Source organism: Prunus mume, linkage group LG8, assembly GCF_029339155.1.
Source record: "Prunus mume cultivar Tortuosa linkage group LG8, ASM2933915v1, whole genome shotgun sequence".
In the NCBI taxonomy this organism is placed as follows: Eukaryota; Viridiplantae; Streptophyta; class Magnoliopsida; order Rosales; family Rosaceae; genus Prunus; species Prunus mume.
In genome coordinates this window covers 3471640-3494454 of record NC_142705.1, presented here as the reverse complement: position 1 = coordinate 3494454, position 22815 = coordinate 3471640, and the positions used below count along the sequence as shown (strand labels likewise).

Here is a 22815-nt window from a genome sequence, read left to right as displayed (position 1 = left end):
TATACTTTTAAAATTTCTATTTATAAGATATAGCCGAGCGGCTGTCCTTTTAACTTATTATATTCATATAGTATAGCCGCTCGGCTATACTGTTAAACTATTTGCTTTGAAAGGTACAGCCGCGCGGCTATACCGTTATAATATTCCATTTAAAAGGTATCGCGTGCGGCTGTACGTTTGCAATTTCTATTTATAGAGTATAGCCGCGCGGCTATACTGTTAAAATTTCTATTTATAGAATATAGCAAAGAAACTAATTTTATATTTTTAAAATAAAATCAAGAAAACCTGTCCTGACGAAATTTGGTTAGCAGAATTCTATGCCGGCAAATATTTGCCTATAGACCTCTCCGGACTAGATGAACTTGTGTCGATGAAATTTCGTCGGGAGAGATTTCAGAGCAAATTTCGCCGGCACATGTTTGTCTGAAGGAATTTCGTCGAGAGAGGTTTTTTAAAATATATATTTAAACTTAGTATCTTTAAGTCAATAAATTTTTATTTTATATTTTGTTTTTAGTAATTAAATAATATCTTAGCCTTATTTAATTACTTTTATTAGTAATTATGTTTTAATTAGTATTAAATATTTCAAATAACTTCATAAATTATATTACTTGTTAAATAGTAATTAATTGTTTAAAAAATTATAGAGTATAGCCGCTCGGCTAAACTACAACTTGTTAAAGTCTGCCTCAAAGCACACTCAAGTATATTGTTAGGTCCAGTTATGTCGTACTAACCGCATATTGAGATCGAAACCTTAATCATAAAACCTTAGGTGGAGTTACGTGAGTATCAAGCTTAATCGAGTCATAAGTGCCCCATAGTAGGCTTATGGTTGGGTTCGAGGCTTGAGAAATATTTTGAAACAAGTTCAGAAGCTAGAGTTTTTGGTTCGAGACTTGGATTCAAACTAATTTTGTATAAATAATTAATTATTAAGTCATTTATGAAACCAGTAAAATATTTAAATATTCACTAAAAAAATAATTACTAATTAAAGTAATTAAAAAATACTAAGATATAATTACATATATTAAATTAAAGAAGTTGGCCAAAAAACAAAAGTAAAGAAACCAATTTTATACTTTTAAGCCGTGCGGCTATACTCCTTTGCTGGACTCTCTCTCCACTAGCAAAGAGCTGGAGCATCCACACCCGACCTGGAATCATCGCAAACTCTCGACTCGAGACAATCCCACCCTTCGGACCCTCCAAAAGCTGCCCCACCTATACAAGTAGTTTTGGCGTGAACTATCTTCTTGGCAAATTAATAGAACACAAAATAGAGATAGAAACAGAAATAAAAGAACTTTCACATTCACATAATAAATTTGTATTTTGATCCCATTTTAAGAAGAATGACATTTTGGATATGATGAAAAGAAATTAACAAAATTTCAGATCGATTTTCAATCCAACTCATATGAAAAGCAGTACAAATTCCTACATCAACTTTTACATGTATATTTGTTCACCTATACTACACAAATACATGATCTTTGCGCCAAAAGAAGAAAAAAAATTACACCAAACATAAGCTTAATGTGGAGCTAGATACTCTTGGGAACAAATCGCCACAAGTCTACAGCAATATCCACCTCCCTTTTCTTGTGAAATTTGTACAGTTGTGGTACATCATATCGAAGCTGACGGAAAAAGGAGTCAACAAGATTAACTTTAATATCATGTCAACAACTAAAGCTAAAGCATGCTCACACTCATCACATCAAACATATATAATAGCGCCAATGTTATAGGAATCACAACGACGATTTGAAGAAAGCTATCTTTACCCACCTCACATAGAACTTCAGCACTGCTGGCATTGTGCCGCAAAGCTGCCCTTTTCACATGCTGCAATGACCAAAAGGGGAGTGATCTCATTATGCAGTCAGTTAAAAAACAAGTACCCTCTAAACAAACGGTGAGGACCGGTGTTGAGAGGATAATAACCAGAAAGTAAATTATAATTGCGTGTCAAAGCAAGGCGTGTGGAAGTGCCTTGACCAGTTTCCTTCTAAATGGCAAGAACTTTTGTAGCAAATGACTTACATCTCTCGTGGAAGTCTTGTGCAAGGAATAAACTGCTTGAGAAGCAATCTGAAATAATAATAATAATAATAATAATAATAATAATATGAGGAAACAATTATATTAGAAGAAACGAGATAGAAGAGATTCAACTTAACCAGAGATCAGTCCCTGCACTTACCTTCAAAGCCACAAAGAGAAAATCCATGTCAGCACCTTTTTTCCGAGTTCCAAATGGAGGATTCATTACAACAGTATCAACAACTTCAGCTGAATTTAGGATCAAGACCATTAGTTGAAGATAGAATTTGAAAGCATATGCCTGCTGAAATTATGTACTTTTAGGAATCATATTTGTATCTTAAATCATCATTGCAACATCAAATTACATATAAACAGTATACTATTATTCACAGCCTCAGATGACAACAGAAACTATAAGGGGAAATGTAGGGACTCTCCAACAAATAAAATAGCTGTCCAACACATTAGATAATAAATAAACATCTAAAATCAATTAACCTAAAATACAAGAAATTGTAAGAGAAGCAACAAATTTTAATTATTGAAGCCCACGGAATACATGATTCCAGCAACACAAAGTCGACCTATGCAACACAGAAACCACAAAGTTCCCCAATTTCTATAACTAAATGATATCTCTAGCCAACACACAAGGTTTCCAACGGTCAATAAATTCAACAAAAACATAGTCAGGATACAATCTGCCGTCAAGCTGAAACATGAAACTCCAAACGAAGGATAACAAATGGCCACTTTGAGATATACAGCAATCATAAATATACAAACATTTGAAGGAGAAAAGGACAGAAACAGAACATGAAGACACTCTGGAGGATGAAAATCCATTTCTGTAGAGCTTGCTAAAAGAATTAAACCAAATTTATCAACTAAATTATGTGTATGCATAAATAGTTTCTATTAATACACACATAAACAAGACCTCTGAAGAGAGGGGTTCTCATACCTCTCAATCCTAAGTTCTTAATGTCACACTGAATATAATCCATGTCCAACTGCAGGATTACCAACAGAACAATGCATTAGTTGACCAGCACCCAGAATGATTCAAAAGTGAAGGTAATGGGAAAGGAAGGGGTGTATAATGAGCAAATGGCTGGAGTGTTTTTCAACCTCGAAATGCCTACTTCTACGGAAGACAAATATATAACTACTGGCCCAAACCATAGTACTAAACAAAAAGTATAAGCATAGCAAGCCATAGAGAATTATAAACATTACTATCGTCAAAATCAAAGAAGTGCTGTACCTCAAGCTCCTCTGCATTTAGTGATGCTAATTCAAGAGATTGAGAATCAATGTCAATGCCAATCACACGTCTGACCAAAGCAAGAAAATGCTTAACCAACTACTAAAATGAAGAAGTATTCATACAAAACTCATAAACTTTAGCAGTAATAAATGCCCTTCAATATTTTATTAAGTTGAATTATGAGAAATAGTTCTAATTTCAACTGAAACTTAAGTACCAATTAAATTTGCAAGGGACAGAAACAAAAGCAAGGGGAAGATGTAACTCACTCTGCATCCAAGAGTGCAGCTGCAACACCCAATGTACCACAACCACACCCAAAATCAGCCACTACCTTGTCAGTCACATCCCCGAATGAGTTCTCCGCCTAATCAATCAAAACCCGTGTTAGAAATAAAGCTCAAAGTCAAGTATTTTGCAGAAGACCAAGTAGATTTAAGCAAAAGGCAAAGACTTCGAGAAGAAAGAACGAGCTAGTTAATTTACACTATGAACTTTTAGAGAAAAATGAGGGAGTAGAGAGCAGAGCAATACAGTGTAGAGCATGCGAGAAGCAATGTGGGGTCCAGTTGGGTATTGTTCCAGCTCCATCTGCATCAATGAATATCCATTCATCCATCAGTCTCTGTGTACGCGTTTGAGAGAGAGAGAGAGAGAGAGAGAGAGAGAGAGAGAGAGAGAGAGAGACCTTTGGGTTGGAGAACTGTTGGAGGCCACCAGGAGGCCTTCCAACTGCTTCAGCTTCATCTTTCGCTTTGTGGAATCCTTCGACAAAACACAGAGGAGAACCAAAGATTCACCTTCCAAAAGTTCGTTCCCCCACTCTTTTCTTTCTTTGTCTTCCTATAAACCCTAATTTCTAATATTTTCCAATAAAATTATTAAGTTTTTTTCCTTCTTTTTTTTCTGCTTAAGTTTTTCTAATCAAGTTTTACACTCCCTCCATTCTTGTCTTTAATTTTCGTAATTATTTAGCTCAATAAATATTTTTTATTAATTGCACAAAAAAAGTGAAAAAATATTGTTGTGAAAAAACGTGAATAAATACTTGTAATATAATTGTAAAATATTGTTGGGTGGTAAACAAATGCATCATTTAAAAAAAGAATTGGACATGGCCCATTAACAACTCTTTTTTTAAGCCCGTTTCAATCTTTGGATGTTATTTAGGTTTTGAGAAAGAAGAGCTATATTACAGCAAACCTTTCTTGTTTTCTAGGTCTTGCAATAAAGGCTTCAAAATTTCAAAGATTTGCTTGTGTTTTTTCTGTCTTTTTGGTTCCACCTCTCACATCAACCCGGTGTACAGTTCTAAGCAAACCACACTATTATTTCAACACTACAATTAATTCCTTTTATGGAGATCATGGTCCACACAGAATTGCCATGGCCAACAAACCATTACGATACATAATGCATTGGCTTTAAGCAGCCAACTATCAGAATACAATAGGGGGGAGGAGAGCTAATTAAACTAGACCATTTTACAGTACCATATTTCCTACTAGAATGTCATATTTTGTTACACTAAATGTGAAGCATAAGTTGATATGAACAGAGGGCGAGGGCCCAATTTTGCGAACCATTCGGTGCTTTCGCCTTGATCATAACAGCGGCCTCCAACATCATTTGAGTATTTGATCCATTCATGGTGATGATGCCTCTAATTACTTTTTTTGCACTTCTGCACGGCTCTTGGAGCTATAACAAACAGATAGGAAAACACAAGGATGTTAGTTAAGGATATCATTTAGCAAACAAAAGCCTATATTTAACACACAATATGATCATTGTCACACAGCAGAAGATACCTAGCCCTATGGCCTCTGAACTCTTCATGATCCTCATCCTCTTGCATGTGTCAGTGAACATTCTGCAAGAACAAACAGCCACGAAACTTAGACGCAATACTCATTATCTGTTGGTTTTGATTTGGCAAAATGGATATCTAGAACTCCTGTATAGATTTTCACAGAACCTCTGACAAAGCTATTAACATGTGTCCCTAGGGGTGTTGGCAATGCCAGACTGTCTCTACTCCACATTCTGATCATTGCTGTTTACTAAACTAAAGTGCAACAATAACAATTCTCTTAGATGGAAAAACCTCCTTTGAAAATCTATTTTTAAGGAGTAGGATAACAAGGAATAGTTCGAGTATTGCTTAATCTATACAACCTAATGTCTCTCTTGAAAAATGACCACATATAATGCACACATTGTGTCGAGAAGTCACACTTACTCCCACGGAACATCACCAACTAGCATCCAATCTCCATCCTTATCTTCGTAGGTGAGGACATATTCAGCACCATTTAGGAGATCCATTAACCGGCTCTCGCTCAGTCCATCCCTTGAAACTCCATGTGAGCCACATTGACCTGAACAAGTTTATATTAAAAAGGGAAACTAAGAATTTCTTCAAAACAAATGATGCTGCCAGCATTGTCAACAATCCTGAGTGCAGCAAAGCAGCAGAGAGGATGTAGATAAATCCACCAAAAGCCAATTGAGTTTGTCTCACAAGACATATAATATGAGTCTTGTGAGATAAACCAATTGAGTTTTTGTACGCATTGACTTTTTTTGGAATTGAAAGACGTACATCACCTTCCATGAATCCCTAATATACTCATACTAAGAGACATGCAAACATTCCTCAATTATTTTCATTCATTTCCAGTTCTGAGAATCCAATTAAACAACTTTTTTGTTCAGGCAAATTTTTTTTAATCTTTCTCGAACTCTGATATTTAGTTTTTTTACAATTATCCAATTGCAAAATACTACTGACAGACGCGGAAAAAAAATAGAGGACAATCCTTGGCTGGTGTGGTGAACTAGAACAAATAATATGAATTAAAAAGAGAAATTACCAATTGTAAAGCAGCTAAACATCTTTTCCAGAGCCAAAGATAACTCCACATAGCTGCCATATGTTTTGAGATCGACTTTCCTCAGGTATGGTGCACCATCCATGCTGACTTTAACGTAAAGACACCCTGGTCCCATCTTGCCTTCTGCATCATCATCATTTTTTGGAGGAACGGAAGCCATTGAATTCTTCCTGAAAGAACGAATTGGTGGCCATCCTACAACCTGTGCCCTGTCACACACACATGACACAAAACAAATTAGATTTTACTATGAATTTCTTAACTAAGAGCCATTATAACTTCTTACCAATGGAATCTATGGCTGTCTAACGTACATAATGTTACAATTTCGTGTGTAGGAAGTCCAGAAAGTAGTAATTTCAAAATAATGAAACCTAGCTAACACCTGGCTTGCACATCTGAAAAATTCTTAAACTGTTTTGTGACAAAATTGGAAATATACATGCAAGGAAAGGGTGGAGAGGAGGAGCTGAGACCTTGACACAAAATCTTTTGCCGTACTTGCAAACATGGAAATAATTGAAATAATTCTCACAAAGTGGACATTTGGAATTCGTCCAAAAAAAAAAAAAAGTGGACATTTGGAAAGAAATATATGAAATATGAGAGATGTAACAACCATTCTGCAAAATAAAGAGCATGAAAAAACATAGAATTGTTTAATTTAACGTAAAGGGACAAAGAAGACCTGCACAATTTTGTCTACTTAACCCACTGGACTGGAGGCTTCTTTAGTAACAAAAAGAAGACAAACTAAAAGACAATATGAACAAAAATTAAGAACCCAGCAAAAAATTAATGAATGGAACAAATAGAAGTAATACCACAATTCTGCAGCCAAAATAATCATCTTTCTACACACACAATTCTCTGAAGAAAAAAGGAAAAGGAAAAGGAAAGTGAAAGAAAGCTAATTACTTTGCTGCAGAAGCAGAAACCTGGGGCTTCTTCTCATGCAATGGCTTTGGAGACTGTTGTGCACCATCTTTCACGGCTGAGACAGCTAAACTTGTTGGTTGGTTGTTAGAGTCAGACCCAGCAAGAGCTTTCCCACCATTAACACCTCTGGGAGAGAGCAAGTTACCACCTTTACCCATATCAACCTCAGATCCACCACTCCCAGAGAAAATCCACTTCCCGGAAGCTCCATCAATGGCGTCAGAGAAGCCCCTCTTGGCCCCAGAGACCAAGCCTTTAACCACACATACTGAGTACCCAGTCTTATCCTCCACTAACCCACCACCACCATCCCTCTCTGGGGACTCAGAGCCTGGCAAGCCCAGCCTCAGCTCAGTGGCTTTGAGGTTCAGAGCAGTCCCTCTGTCCCTCTCAGCAGACTTGTCAGAGCTTTCCATTGAAGAAGCAGACTCTGATAAGCCTATGTAATCATGCTCCAGTGACATAGACATGAAAGTACTTCAAGAGTCCAAGACCCAGAAGAAAGCATTAAATGGATTTAAAAGAAGAAAAAGAGAAAGATCAAGAGCTTAAATTGTTTCAGATTATATGGGTTTAAATTTATTTAAAGGATATGGTGTTGTTGAAGAAGATGAAAGAGAAGCTTCTTTGGTCTTTTGCTGCTCTCTTTTGTTTCTATATAATACACATACACACTCCCTCTCTCTCTCTCTCCCCCCTTCTCTCCCTCTCAGTCTCAGTACGCTCAATAGTCTGTACTGTAAACTCTGTAACTCAGAAAATGAATATAAAAAAGCAAGGAAAATGTGCGAATATTAAATTAAATTAAATAGACAGCTTGCAAATAAAAAAAGTGGAACCGTTTGGGTTTGGCGTTTGTCTTTTGGCTTTTGTAGCAAAAATAAAAATAAAATTATTATTATTATTATTTTCTATGAACCTTTTTGGGGGCAACCACTCCGACAGGTCACAGAAAGTTCACGGCAAACTTTCTATGTTTTGTTGTTTTCCCATTTTAATTTTATATTATTCCAATAATAATTTTAAAACAGTTAATAATTAGAAAATTAGTATTTATCAGTGAGCGTGTGGCTTTTTATAGAGAAAGGGATGGGACGCAGAAATGTGTTCGGGTTTTCAAGGAGGATAGGGAAATCGCTGGGGGGAGATGTTTTGGCCGGTCTGGTGTTTGGATGCTCGGAAAGAAAAGGAAAAGTCGGGGGAAAGAGAGGGAATTTTGAGAAAGCTGACATCGAGAGGCTCAAAACGGCAACGGAATCCGAAGACCCACAAAAGAAAAAGAAAAAAACGGCAGTTTGAGAAAACTGAAACGAGTGTGTGGGTTGATAGAGAACTGTCTCTGGGATCCTGTGTTTGTACGAGCCAGCTAGCTCGCTGTCGTTTGGCTGCTCAGAATTTTTGAATTTTCCTGGAAATTTTGAGGGTAGGAACAAAACAACGCCAACCAAAAGAAAGCACAATCATTAGCCCAAAAAAGCAAATGATTAATTTTTTCTCTCACAATATACGAAAGAATTTTTCTGTCATTGGATTTTAAACAAAAACTCAATTTGGTCATCGAGAAATTTTTTTAGTCTAATGTAAACAAATGATATAAAGAAAAATCTCAATCTACCAAAATAAGCGTTTTCAATAATCCATCTAGAAAACAAGTGAGAATTGTTTATTTAAGTTATAATGTCACATGTTTTGAGATATATTTTTTTATCAATTTATATATATTTTTAAGTATAAACGATAATCTAAACTACAAGGAAGGAGTTTCTCACACACAAGCATACAACTAAGATGTCATTTTCAATTGAGACACTTTTATATGCAAGTTAAGACATTTTTCTACTGAGCTTGACCATATTTGTAGTAATTAATTATTAAAAAATATAAAATTGTTAAGAAAATTTGAATAAATTAATAGATTTTAGGTTGATTACAAATATTTTGAGAGCCAATGATACTCACATGTGTAGTTGACCTCAAATTTCGTCAAATATTCAATTAAAAGACTTCAATCCAAGCAAAAAAGGGCAATTATGACACCTAAAGTATAATTAAACTTTTCTTTTTCTTTTTCTTTGTTTAAAAATTTTGAGATAAAATTGGAATGTGTAAAAGTAATGTTTGATTTTACATTTGGAATATTTCAGTTTGGATATTTTTAATTTAATTTCCAAATATGGGCTATCCCGTCAATCAAATTCATTAGAGGCCAAATGGGTGGACCGCACTAAAGTTTGCACGGTTGCAAAGGAGGATGGGTTGTTGGGGGACAAACGGCGTTACATTGCGTGGTGGATGCCACTACATAAAGCACCCGGTAACCCGTTGCGATGAGCAGCCGGCTCACCAATATTATTGATCTTGGGAGCTCCTCGTCTTCTTTTGTGACAGTTTGGGAAATGAATTTTTATATTGTGGGGTCGCAAAAACAATGGAGTAAAAATTGAAACTTATTTGTGTCCAAATCCAAGCTTATCCAAATCTTGAAGCAGATTTAAAAAGGAATTCTTAAAGAGGATACCTAATCGTTGCTCTAGGAGAAAACTCTAAAAAAATATCTCTAGAGGCCGACCCCCCACCCTTCCAATTCTATATCATTTCTTCTCATTTCATCCCCTTTTCTCTCATTCCCTTTCTTTTCCCTCTGATTCTTTGTTTTTTGTTTTTTTTGGTGATATAAAAGTAGTTGTCATGAAACGTTGCCGTATGATGTAGTTATCGTCTTTTGGCCCATGCATGCAAGAATTTTGGCTCTAGTTTTTAACTTTGGATATAAATTTGGAGCTACAAAGCGGGGATGATGTCTGGTTGCTTTGGGTTTGGGTTTAGCCGATGCGGCAGACACTATGGGTTTAGCCGATATGACATTGTGGGTCTCTTCGGATTGCCCAAGAGAATGTGGAGCGGTGGTCTTGTTTTTTAATTTGTTTTAGTCTAATAATTCTCAAAAACTCTTTAGGAGTTTTTTAGTTGTTTTAGTCTAACAATTCCTAAGATGATGGTTGCTGACTCAGGAATTTTAATCATTTTTTGGGTTGTGCGTATTTTCTAAAGATCAATTCAACTTGTTGTTGTGTTTGGTCACTAGATAAGTTATATCCATATTTAGCACCTTAGTTGCTTTGTAATTATTTTTGTTTATCTTATAAATACAATGCTATACTCTTTTATCCCAAAAAAAAAAAATTTGAAGCATATTTTGTTGAACTTCTTCACCCCAAATGTGGAATTTTGTCAACAATTCTGATAATTCTATTTTTGATGCTCTACATGGTGTTGATGACGATGTGTCTTGTTAAGCACTTGTCAATGAAGAATTGAACACCATAATGCAACCCGAAAATTCTTTTTCACTATTCTTTGAGATAAAATCTATCAAAGACAATTTTGGCTTTATTCTAAACAATTATCCTCTACACTTTTATACCTACCGACATAAAAGAAAAAATCCTAAATACAAATTTATAAATAACCAATTTTTGCATTACTAAATGGGTCATTTCCTTAAATCACAATTTAACACATACAAAGTTATCTTATTATTATAAACAAATAAATAAATAAAATTATGTACACGTATCAACGATGATTTGTCTAGAATAAAGGAGCTAAGTATTTCGGTTCCTACATGTATACCGATGTAGCATTAAAAATAAAATTTAGAAGAAGCATGACTTATTATTGTAAGGAAAATACTTTTCTACTTATCAGGTAAGTATGAGCTCTTTTATTATTACCAATAACAATGTGATATGTGTGCATAAGTCTTTTTATCTTTTATCTTTTTTTATTATTATATATTTTTTGAATTATTTTTACATATGCAAATTTTTAGGTGACAGGAAGAAGAAGTATCTCCTTATCGATAAAGAGGCAAATAGTATCCTTATTGTAATTTCACATTTTCTTTTCTTTTCTTTTCAAAATGATGAACATGAAGAAAAAGAGAATCTCCAAAGAGGGCCCACAAAAGGTAGGTGGGCCTCAAGTACCAAACTGCTGCCTCTTGTTGGTGGGCCTCCAAAGGCAGCGGCATTAGTAGTAGTGTGGTGTTATGGATCAGTGTTTGGAGAAAAAAAAAAGAAAAAAAGAAGCAGGTTGTGGTGTCCAAGCAAGCACCCAAAGCAACCCACTTTCTTTCTTTTAAGTTTATTTATTTATTTATTTATTTTTTTTATTTAAGTGAAAAAAAAAAAAGGCTTTCAGTTGTTTAGGCCAAGCTCAAGTGGTAAACTATGTCAATCCCATATAATATAATCTTTGGTGGTGGTTGACAGGTTGTGGGTCCTGTCTGCCCTGTACTTTTGCCACAGTGATCCCATGAGGTAAACAACATGATAAGCTATGCTAAGGCCCTCCCTCCCTGCGGACAATGTACATAAACTGTATGCCACACCGGGAAAGGAGGATTGAATGGAGGATCTCAAATGCATAGGTAACTGCCCTTAATGAATAACAGATTAATTACTGAAGCCAAACAAGGCCTTTAAAAAAAGAAGCAAAAATGCCTAACTCCAACATGCCAAATGGTTGTCATAATCAGAGCAAAGACTTTCTGGTAAGGGTTAGGAGACAGCATGAATCTTCAAAATAGCACCCAGCCTGACCTGACCCCATGCTGGATTTGATTCAACATCAAAAGGAATAAATAGCTTTTCTTCTAGTCCTAAATGGGCAAATCCATCATCATAGCTATCTATGAATTATAATACCACATCAAAACACATCAGACACACTTGATCAGAAGGGAAGGGCAGTGGAGCCCACCACCCCCATGGAGTTAATAATAATATAAAGATTATCATGATCTCAAAAAGCTATTTGTAATCTTGTATTATTATACCTTCAATTAAGTCTCAATGAGAATTATGATGTTTTATGTCTTTCAAGTCAATCACAAGTCACATTAGTTAGTTTTCCTTTTCCTCTTTTTTTCTTCCCAAATTAGCTCTCTTCTTAGCTGATGAACATCACCAATTTTTTTATATTCAGATTTATGGAAGAACCATAATTTGTGGAGGATGTAGAAGACAAACATATTTTTTAACTGTCAGAAATCATTTGGTGAGAGAAATCCCACTTACACCAGAATCTGCTAGCAATGTGATTGGCATGAACTCTAAAGCACACTGACATGGCACATGCCTACCTGCAACAAAAAACCAAACCAAACCAAACCAAACCAAGCAAAAAGGAAATGAAAGTTCGTATAATCAGTATCAAAATTCTACGTTGTTGATTCTCATATTTTGAGGTTGAAACAAAGATGATAATGGATCCATAAGTTTGGGTCCCCATACATACATGTCAAGAATTATTGGAGTCAGGGGGAGAGCCAGAAGCCCTGAATCTCACTTCATGTACCAGCAAAATAATTCAATTTATGTTGGTGGTTTGTCAATGTCACAATTGCCATCCTACATCAAAATCACTTGGCAAATCAACAGGGTAAACTGGAAAGTGGTGATATTTCCAGATTCAACATTTTTGTTTTTGCTTCAAAAGGCCGAAAGCCCTAAAGAGTGTGAAAAGAACTATGATAGGTTTCGGTGCAATTTAAGAAGATATCTTACACACTATTTGTAATGTGATCGCATCAAAACGTATAATTATAGAAATATGAATAGTATGTGACACATTCGTGTTGGGATTCACTATTGTCTTACTTTTCCTTGAAAATGGGAACTCTTTGAGCATTTGCCCAGCTGAATTTGACAATCTTTGTAGTGGAGGCTATAGTGTTGTGGACTTTCAGCAGAGCACGAGCATAATAGCGTGACATTGAAGGCCACAAGAAATTCCACAACTTAATCATCCCTCGCTAGGCTAGGATAGGATCCAGATCCCCCGTAAGTGTATACTCTGAGACTTTTAAGAGCAGCTAGTCACTTGAAGATGGCAGCTTTTGAAAGTGCTTGGCATGGAAAGACATGGTGGACTTTGACTTTGAGCCTATATACCTAAAACCAATTGTCAACTAGTCTTAGGCTTATGCATCCTCATACACCAAAATGCTTTGTAACAAGTGAAACGAATTTAGTTTCTTTTTCTTTGCCTCATTGACATTCTGAACAAAAGCAAGAGATCAAACCTAAATCTTATTCTTGAACACAAATAGAATTGAGTGAGTTTTTTAACCGTCGTTGAAAACCAATGATTGGGTTTGCATGCAACATCTTCTTTTCTTTTTACTTTCATCACGTTTTAAAGATTTGTGAAAACCTTTGAATCTCATGTCGGTCGGTAAAAAAATGAACCATAAATTCATCCTTCCTATTTTACCTTCATATGCATGTAAAAACATGGGAAGGCCTACACTTCAACGAACAAGGCAAATGTTACAGAAACTAGCAAAATGCTTTTCATTTATTTATTATTATTTATAAATATTTGTGGGGAAAGGGGGCATCAAATGAGTCAACAAGAAATACTCATGTTCAGCCAAAAATGGCTTAATAACTGAAATTCATAAATAAATGATCTCACTATTCTTTATTTTCCTTCAATTGTAATGTATCCTCTAGCTCCCAAAAAAAAAAAGTATAAGAAAACAAAAAAACAAAAAGAAAAGAAAACAGAGAAACCCTGATATGGATATTTACTCTGTGGCTACTTTCTGAAGTTCCTCCCACGTGGCTAATTTTTCCCTGGGCTTGTTTCTTAAACTCCCAAGCCTCCTTTCTTCTGAATCTATCTTTTCCCATTCACCAAATGGTATAACTCTAACATTTCGACTATCAAGCAATTGGAGGAGACCCTCCCTGCCTGAGCTAGATGATGATGCCAATACTCCTTGCTTAAGGTCTTCAGATATACTTGCAACCTGCCATGTTGATTAGTGAAGTGAGCAAAGCCGGTAATCACCCTAATCAAATCCGATAATCAGTTTTAATTATGATAGTTATTGGTTCCAAGATGCTTCATGCGCCACTACTGATGGACATGAATACACCTTATTAACCAGTACCTTTCCATCTAAGTAATGTAAAAGACCGCTTACAGTTTCTTCTGCACAATAGAGGTTTGTAGCAATGATCCCAGTTGGTCCTCTCTTCAACCATCCACATACATACAAACCCTTCTCGAGCAGCATAGGATCTCCGGATGTATCCCTTAGAACTCGCCCTCTAATATTTGGAACCACACCTGCAAAGAAGATCATCATCATAATCCTTGCTTTGTCTCTTGTGGTCGATATAGAACCACTTCTGGCAAGAAGCTTATTTAGTAATATTCCAGAAATAGGAAACATTTTGTCACAAATCAAAACTTCTATGGAACCAGGTGAATGAGGCCTTCTAAAGATTGAACCAACTAAAGTCCCAAATCAGTATGAAGTTTGCATTAGCATATCTGAGTGAATGATCTTCCCCATATTTTGTACAATCTCATCAACTTTGATGCTTAAACACAGAGTTTTGAGGGAAGCTTAAGATCCAAATAGAATAATATGCCTCACTTCATATAACAGCATCTACATACCTTTCCGATGATCGAAGGGTAATCCATCAACTGGTATTGATTTGTAACCGATGCTCTTAAGCACAATCCTGTAGAAGAAAGAAAGCATATTGCCACTGTTGTCAGTACCATCTCTCTCTCTCTCACCCATCATTACTTTTATCACAAGCAACTGCACACACATTGCATGTGTATGCCTCTAGTATGAAATTAGCAACAGCTGAATTTCAGAAGAAAGTACCCGCATCCAAGATCTTCAAACAGTCCAGTACCTGCAGCCATTCGTTCTCCTGGTCTATCACCTAGAAAGTGAAGTTGAAAGAAGCAATTTAGTCATTGTCACTTGGATGACCAAAAAATAGAATCATTTACTCGTGTTATTGACAGCTTCCATAATTATTCGGAACTTGATGTTTGACTTCTTCCATTTTACCATCATTAGTTTTGTCATTTGATGATGACGTATGGTACAATCATTCAGTGATGTGTTTACATGTGATATGGCCTCACTTCATTGGAAAATACATAAAAACTTTTACTACAAATTATATGGAGTATAAATTACCTATGAGTTTTGTCTTCTCGAGTCTGACACCAGAAACATGGCCACTTCTCTCGTTAGATTCTAGAAACTTATCTGGTTTCCGAAAGAAAACAAAGTGCAATTCACGTGGATCTGAACTGGGGTGTGAAGCCCTTGTCGTGGCTGCCTTTGAGAGCAACTCATAAACCCTTTTTCGAATTCGATTGTTCTTCATCTCTTCCTTACCAAAAGACAGCAACAAGGTTCATGAAAATTACAAACAGTAAAGGGACTTTATAGACCACCAATAACAGCTTAGAATATTTCAAAACGTCAATTTCTATATTTAGCTATAACAGTAACTTGAAAGAGACAGAGATAAGATCAACTTAGATACCTCATCTTCTGGGGTTGTGAGTAGATCAGCTTCCTTGATGTGAATCTGCAGATCTTTGATACCTGAAAACAAAGACAATAACTTTATATAATTCCACAAATAAAAAACCAACAAGATGACGAGTAATATTATAAGTGAGAATATGATGACAACATTACACCAATGACCTATGACAAAATATACAAACAAAATCTGATTGCAGATAATTAGAAACTACAATATTTTTTGGAAGCTACTTGTTACAGAATTAATATCTATTCACATAAAACAAGGAGGTCAATAATTGGAAATTCATAAGTAATTCATAAATATCATACCATAAGCTTTTCTATAATGTTTTAAATACATTATATAATACCAAGGACACCTTTGAAGTAAGATCAAGAAGGCCCATTGTCCCCTAGTCCTATCCTGCTGTAACATTGCAATCACATGGCAATGTCACCACCATACAATACAAAAATAAGTGTAATTTGAGCTTTAAAATCCCCAGAAGTTGCAGGCTCTTGTAAAAAAGGTCAAACGGCTTAAATGTACTCCTAAAGTAATTATTTCTCAGCATAGCATCCAAACATTTTAGAAAAGAAAAATATAAATCATATGCTTCACTTAGAATTAGAATGAATGTGATATTAAGAATCACCATTAATTTCACGCAGCTCTTTTGCAGTGCAAGCTGCTTGGGCTGGTCCCCGCCTCCCGACCAGATACACTTTCCTGAAATGACATTGACATCATTAAACATGAAACCCAGATAAAGTAGCAATTATAGTGTAACTGGTTATTCTCAAAATATGGTATAGCAAACCTTATAGAGCTGTCCTCAAGGCTGCCAAAGCATGGCTCGCAATATCAGTTGAAGCCAACTCTGTTGTTGGTCGTAAAAGAATGCGTGCAACATCAAGAGCTACATTGCCCTGAAACCAAAAGGAGCTGTTTGGTAGGGATAAAGCTCCAATGTAATAACAGGTTTTTAATTTTATTTTTTGTGTTGTGACAAGGATTGTGAAGTACATTTACTAACCAACCTTAGGGCAGCAACTTAAGAGAAGGTTAATATTTATTAACTTGATGAGGTATGAAGATACCTGACCAAGAATTACAGCTGTATCAGAGCTCTTCAAGTCGGGGTTTAGGTATCTGCAATTTGGGTGCCCATTATACCACCAAACAAATTCTCTCGCTGCATATACGCCACTCAAATCCTAGAAAGAGGTATAAACCAATTATTTCAAAAACAAATTGTATAAAAAACATTAGTTGCAATTCTATCCAATTCAATTGATCAAAGAGCACCATAATATTAAAGAAACAAAACCAAAACAAGCAAAACATACTTCTCCGGGGATACCAAGAACTCTATCACTTTCGGCACCATAGGCAAGCACTACCTGCGTTTGCACATAATGTTGGTCAAACAAATAAGCATACCAAGAATGACATTGCCAATGCCGGCATTATTTACACATATTGAGTCAGAACCCCACCACGTCGTACAACTCACGAAGCTCAGGAAGAGTTACAGAGGAACCAAGAGTTACATTTCCAAAGAATGTGCAGCGTTCATGTTGTGCAACCCGCGTAAACTGGTTGACCACAATCTGTTGCAAGTTTTCTAATAAAATAAGCTCAAATAAGAAATTTATTCCTCGCCACACCAAGAGAATTCAACAAAATAAACTGATAAAATTCGCAGGATGCTCTTTATAAGAGGAAGTAAACTCGATTTTTGATAATGTGTGAGTTCACCAACTTCAATTTTCTTGAACTATTTTACGAAAAAAGAAAGAACTGAGACTAAGAATAATATGGTCACCTTGGTTTCAGGATGATCAGGTGCGACGCCGGAGCGGACTAACCCGAAAGGCGTTGGCAAACGATCAATGATATCCACCTGTGCTTCCTGATGCGCCTTCAGCATCTATTTCAGCTCAATTCATACCAATCATATCAAATTTCAATGCTTTATTAAAATTAATTTAACAACAAAAAACACACACAAATAGAAAGAGTTTACCTTCTCAGCAGTGTAGAAGCCAGCAGGTCCACTTCCGACAACACAGACGCGCAGAGGATGAGAAGCAACGGTCGAGAAGGTTCTAGAGAACCACGTCCTGGCTTGAAAAATCGCCATTTTCATTGAATTGAAAAAATGAATCTGATCAAGTCAGTGAGGTTGTAAGTGTGCCTGAAGAATTTGATCCTCAGGCTACGCCGTCGAGCTGGCGCCGACGGGGTAGCGGGCGTGTGGATTGGCAGAAGTGGTGCGGCGGGGATGTGGTCTGCAACTTGATTTTCGTCGCCGCTGCAAAAATGGCATGTGCATCTCACGTGAGTCAGATTGTTGAGAATTATGAACGAAATGAGGGGTGTGTTTGGTAAGGCGTCAATGGATTAGACTAGCTTAAATAGTACTTGAAACCCATGTTTGTTAAGAGAGGAGACTGACTCAAATAAATGAGATTATATAGTCCAACAGTGAAAAATGCCCCTCACTCGCTCCTCCAATTTAGCGGCTTGAAAAGCAGCTCGCAATATAACACCCACGCTATATTGAACTCGCGAGTCCGAACCAAACCATCGCAGAACTAAACCTTCGCATTGTCATCGCCCAACCTCACTGTCACCACCACCAACCGTATCGACACCAACAACAATACCCAATTGAATACCCAATCAGTTGACCCAAGAGCCCTTTCTATCTGCTCCGATTCGTCATGGGGTTACCTAATTTCTGCAACCAAACAAACCCAAATCACTAGCTTGTCAAGATCGAAGAGGATGTGCTACGTGCCTGGGAGAACACCTTTGCTGAAGCCTCTGTTTGAAGCTTTCCCGATTGATTTTTTTTTTTTTTTGGTAAAAAAAAGTGTCAAAAGGGGAGAAGGAGAACTGGGGAAAAAGGGGATGTGGGGTTGCGATGGGAGAGAGAGAGAGAAATTGGGGTTGGTTTGCAAAGGCACCGAAGGTGAAGAAGCAAGAATGAATCTATTAATCCCAGGGAGCAAGAGAAGATGGCTTCAATGGGGGAAGGGGGATCGCAGCAGGTATCACTGCATTGATGATTTGATCCATAGGAGGCAAAACCTCTGTTTTTTCTCCCCGTCCTATTTCCAATGCAACTAATTATCTTAAACAAAAACAAAAAACAAAAAGATAAAAAGAATGGGGAGAGTTGAGTTGGGTATGGATCTGATGGGGTTTTTTTTCAGAATTTTTGTTGTTTTTTTAATTATTGTTTTAAATTTAAATATTACAATAACTATTTTTTAGTCCGACCACAAAACACCAAACAAGGTTTTCATTATTTTTATAATTCAACTTTTTAGTTTGACGAATCAAACGTAGGTTAATACTTAATTTAAATCCAAGCCAAATCCAAGATAATCACGAGGATTTAATCTAGGTCATATGATCTGCAGTACCAAACGACCCCAAGTCAAGACAGGTAGGTGGATATCTGGCTCAGATTTAGAACCTGGCCCATATTACATGTTAGAGGCCCATTGGACATGTTGAGATGTTGGGTTAAACTGACTCGATTGATAACCTTTTCTTTTGATTAGAGGCGAAGTTCGCATGTTTTTGATTTAGCTCGCGTCGTCTTCTCAATTTGTTCTTATTTTGGGCTGGTGTTAGTTAAGCCCACGATTTTAAATGGTCTAATATAAGCCCACTTACTGAGCTTCTAATCCAAATTAATCAAGTTGCTAAAATAAGCCCATGTTTGATTGAAGACATGATTAGTGCTAAATAGCTCAATCCTGTCCTAGTCAACATGCCCTTAATCTCTAAAATATTGAGAAATAGAATGAATAAAGAGTAGAAGAAAAGAAAAAGGGAAAAAATATATATTTTTTGTTGTTGGAACAAATAGATGCTTACGAATTAAGATGTTTGCTAAATATAACACACCAAACACATTCATACACTAAAATATTTTTACGAAAATGCAAGGTATACCATATTTTTATACCACATTATGTATCACTTTTCTAATAAAATGAGGCGCTATTATATTGGTGGGCACCACCTCTATTAGAAATGGTGATATATGATGTGATATGCCTAACATTACCCATATTTTTATGGACATGCTAGTGCTTAGCTTCTACCTACTTTTTAGGAGCATTAATGATTAACCACATAAATTACTATCCAAAATCCATAATTATGTGTTGACCACAGCACTTGTCCACAAGACAATTGTGTTGACCAGAGTCAACATATGTCAACCGAACCAAAATGTCTTCCGTATAAAATATAAAGAAAGAAAGAAAAAAAAGAGAGGACATATATGATGTCATAGTTGACGTGTAGGCGACGTCATAAAAATGGTAAAATATGAAACCGAGTTTAGTTTTAAAAATAAAAAAGAGGGAGTCATAATTACGGTGTGGGCCCCAGGTTATCATTTCATTGGGCAGAAATTACCAAAAAAAAACATTAAAAACAAGGAAGAGAGAAGTTGTTAAAGGTCGGCATCCAGAGGCAGTTTTCGCTTTTTGTGCGAAGGGGGGCAAATGGCTGGTAGTGGGCCTTCGGTTGGGTCCACCTCACTAGGGACAATATGGTCCATTATCTTTAAGTCCCTTTCACACCTAGAAAGCCCAATGAGAAAGAATTCTGTTCGTATAGAACTCCTACGGACGGTCGCGCAAATTCGGGCCCACAACCGCCTCCTTAAAGTCTCTTTTATATATTTTTTTGTAATTTCTAAAAACTACATCAATTTGATATTTTTTCCTTTTTTGTTGGCTTAACCTGATTTGAACTTGAATTTGACTTGTTTGTTTTTATATGGAGGATGCCTAAACTACCATTTCATTGAACATTTGAATTAGGGAATTTATTCACAATGATCGCTCAACTTATACTGAGTTTCGTTTCGGTTGTCAATCTCATTTTTCAGTCATTTTAACTATTCAATCCAATCGCATGTATTATAATTTAGCCATTTTATAACATCTTTTCGTTTATTTTCAAAGAACAATTGTGTTTAAATTGACAATTTTATACTTTTGATTGACAGAATTTGATGAAAATACTAAATCGAATGACGTGCGATAATTAAAGGACAAAATAAAACTTGGCACAGTTACAAATTTTCGCATACGTCGAATTCTCACACAAAATGTTCCCCCATTCTTACCTTTTCTGTTGATAAATTTTTACCTTACCCTCGATAAATCCAGTCCAGTCCAAACATAAAGTTGCTCCCATATTCCCAGTTGCCATTGGAACAAAAAGAAGTCCTAGAAGTTGCCATGTGATTGGGTGGTCGCACGTGAAAGAGCTCAAAATTATTTATTTTGGGGCAAAGAAAGAGCTCACGAATCATCATAAACTTTTTTATTTATTATGTTTTACTATTGTTTGTTTTTGAATACCCACGCTTTACACGTGTGGCAGCACGTGGCCGCTGACCCACCCTGTCAGGCACGTGATCTGGCATGTGAGAGGTTTTTCCATTTACCTAATTTGTTTTCTAGATGTATAAATAATTTATTTTAATTTTTATTTTTATTTTGTTCTATGATTGTTAATACATTATTTCGAAATAAATTATGTGCTAAACGACTGGTTGAAAATGATGGTCCAACTCTAACTTGTCTCTTCCTTTTTTTTCTCGAAAAAAAATTATTATTTCTGATTATAATCTCACTCATTCTTGTCATTTCTTAGGGCAAATTAATCATTTTAAAGTCTCTCTCGTTTGACTTTTCTTCTCTTTAATCACATTGGCTTTGACATTATGCAACGAAAAAAGCAAAAGTTGCTTGAAATAATTCCCTCTAAAGGAATTAATAAATGGTGTGGGTATATAATTATTATACAAAAAGCAGAAGTGGGGCTAAAAAGATTTATATAATATTTGGATATACAAGGAGACAAATTTGTGTATGATAATAAACTATAAAAAGCATGATGTGTAGATTATTGGGATCAGTATTGTAGCTGTAATTTAGAGAGAGAAATGTGATTGTTTATTCGCTACCGAGAATGATTGAAGGATTTGTTTATATCTACTGAGATATGGTCCTTTGTTTGTCTGCCAAGATTATTCCTTTATAATATTTTACATGGATTCATTTGTTACTTTACTTAAATAATACACTTTAGTTAGTAATGAAGTAGCATAAATACTAGAAGAAAAGAATGACACGAGAGACCATGCTTATGCATATATGGTGAATTTTCAAGCTTAACACGTGAATAATATATATTGGGTGACGTGGAATATGTGTGGCTTTGCCACATATGGACAAACTCGCTCTAATACTATGAAAAAGTTGAGGTTCCACTCTAAAATCAATTAGAAATTAGAGGAATAGCGCAACACCTTATAAGCCTTTTCAAGCTTTGTTAGTTTTCAAATGTGAAACATTTTTCACTTCACATTCTCAGAACATTCGTGACACAAATTAAGGTGATTATTAATAATGTTGTTTTCTTGTAGTGAAGCTACAAAATAATAATTTGGGTGTTTTAATTTGGAGAAATTGTAAAGATTGACATGTTATGAGTAATGATATATTAATAATTGGTAACATGACGATCCACACCAAAGAATTACTCACTTGTTTGTTTGTATCAAAATCAACTATATATATTTTGGAAATAGGAGGCATAACAAAATCACATAGTTTTAGTAATTATTTGTTAAATATAGAAAGCATAAAGAGTGTTTTGCACATAACAAACCACTTACATATATAACCGTCATACACACACACATGTATATATTTATTTTCTTACTTGGATGTTTATATGTTATTATTATGCAGATGATATTTTAAATAAATAAAAAATTAAAAAAAATAATAGAAAATACATAATATCTGCACATCTGCACATCCGCACAAGGAGAAGATTCAAATGTAAAAAATCTTTGGAACTAAGCAGATTCGAATGGAATTAGATCCTGAGAGAATGGTAATTAAACTTTGGAAATGATTGATCCTCTCAATAAACAAAACCCATATATTTTAGGATAAGGATAGTCTGGATATGTGCATCGAAATGCGTGCACGCAATTGAGCCAAAAACATCATTTTCTTCGAGCAACGTCCTTATGTACTAGATGTTCTTAATGAAAAAAAAAAAAAAATTACATGGAAACAGTTTAATTGAAAAAAAGAAGACCTGAACAGTTTCTTAATTAGAATTATAAAAGCATTCGGTGCAGTGCAGTAGTGCTGCAAGTAGCGTAAGTTTAAGGAAATTTGGATTGCTTTGTCAGTTTGATGTTGAAACTTGAAATTGACTA

The 22815-nt window shown here is 35.6% G+C and overlaps 3 protein-coding genes across 3 annotated transcripts; all 3 read right to left on the bottom strand.

Moving 5' to 3' along the window:
- Positions 1–1392: 1392 nt before the first annotated feature.
- On the bottom strand, positions 1393–4170 carry LOC103340884 (S-adenosyl-L-methionine-dependent methyltransferases superfamily protein). Its single transcript, XM_008244345.2, is given in 10 exon segments — positions 1393–1652; positions 1804–1860; positions 2059–2106; positions 2219–2307; positions 3026–3074; positions 3329–3398; positions 3601–3698; positions 3866–3922; positions 4020–4054; positions 4057–4170. Coding segments are annotated over 10 exon segments (621 nt in total). The 5' UTR covers positions 4079–4170; the 3' UTR covers positions 1393–1556.
- A 470-nt stretch (positions 4171–4640) lies between these two features.
- PAP2 (phytochrome-associated protein 2) lies at positions 4641–8007 on the bottom strand. Its single transcript, XM_008244346.3, has 5 exons — positions 7147–8007; positions 6208–6437; positions 5574–5712; positions 5143–5204; positions 4641–5032 (listed from the first exon to the last, which is right to left on the bottom strand). Exons 1-5 carry the CDS (start codon positions 7635–7637, stop codon positions 4995–4997), a joined length of 960 nt encoding a protein of 319 aa, XP_008242568.1. The 5' UTR covers positions 7638–8007; the 3' UTR covers positions 4641–4994.
- A 5495-nt stretch (positions 8008–13502) lies between these two features.
- On the bottom strand, positions 13503–17869 carry LOC103340886 (Pyridine nucleotide-disulfide oxidoreductase family protein). The gene is given in 14 exon segments (XM_008244347.2): positions 13503–13987; positions 14165–14310; positions 14647–14714; positions 14867–14927; positions 15191–15389; positions 15546–15607; positions 16189–16262; positions 16354–16375; positions 16378–16462; positions 16634–16750; positions 16883–16936; positions 17033–17146; positions 17362–17466; positions 17563–17869. Coding segments are annotated over 14 exon segments (1455 nt in total). The 5' UTR covers positions 17686–17869; the 3' UTR covers positions 13503–13762.
- Positions 17870–22815: the final 4946 nt, after the last annotated feature.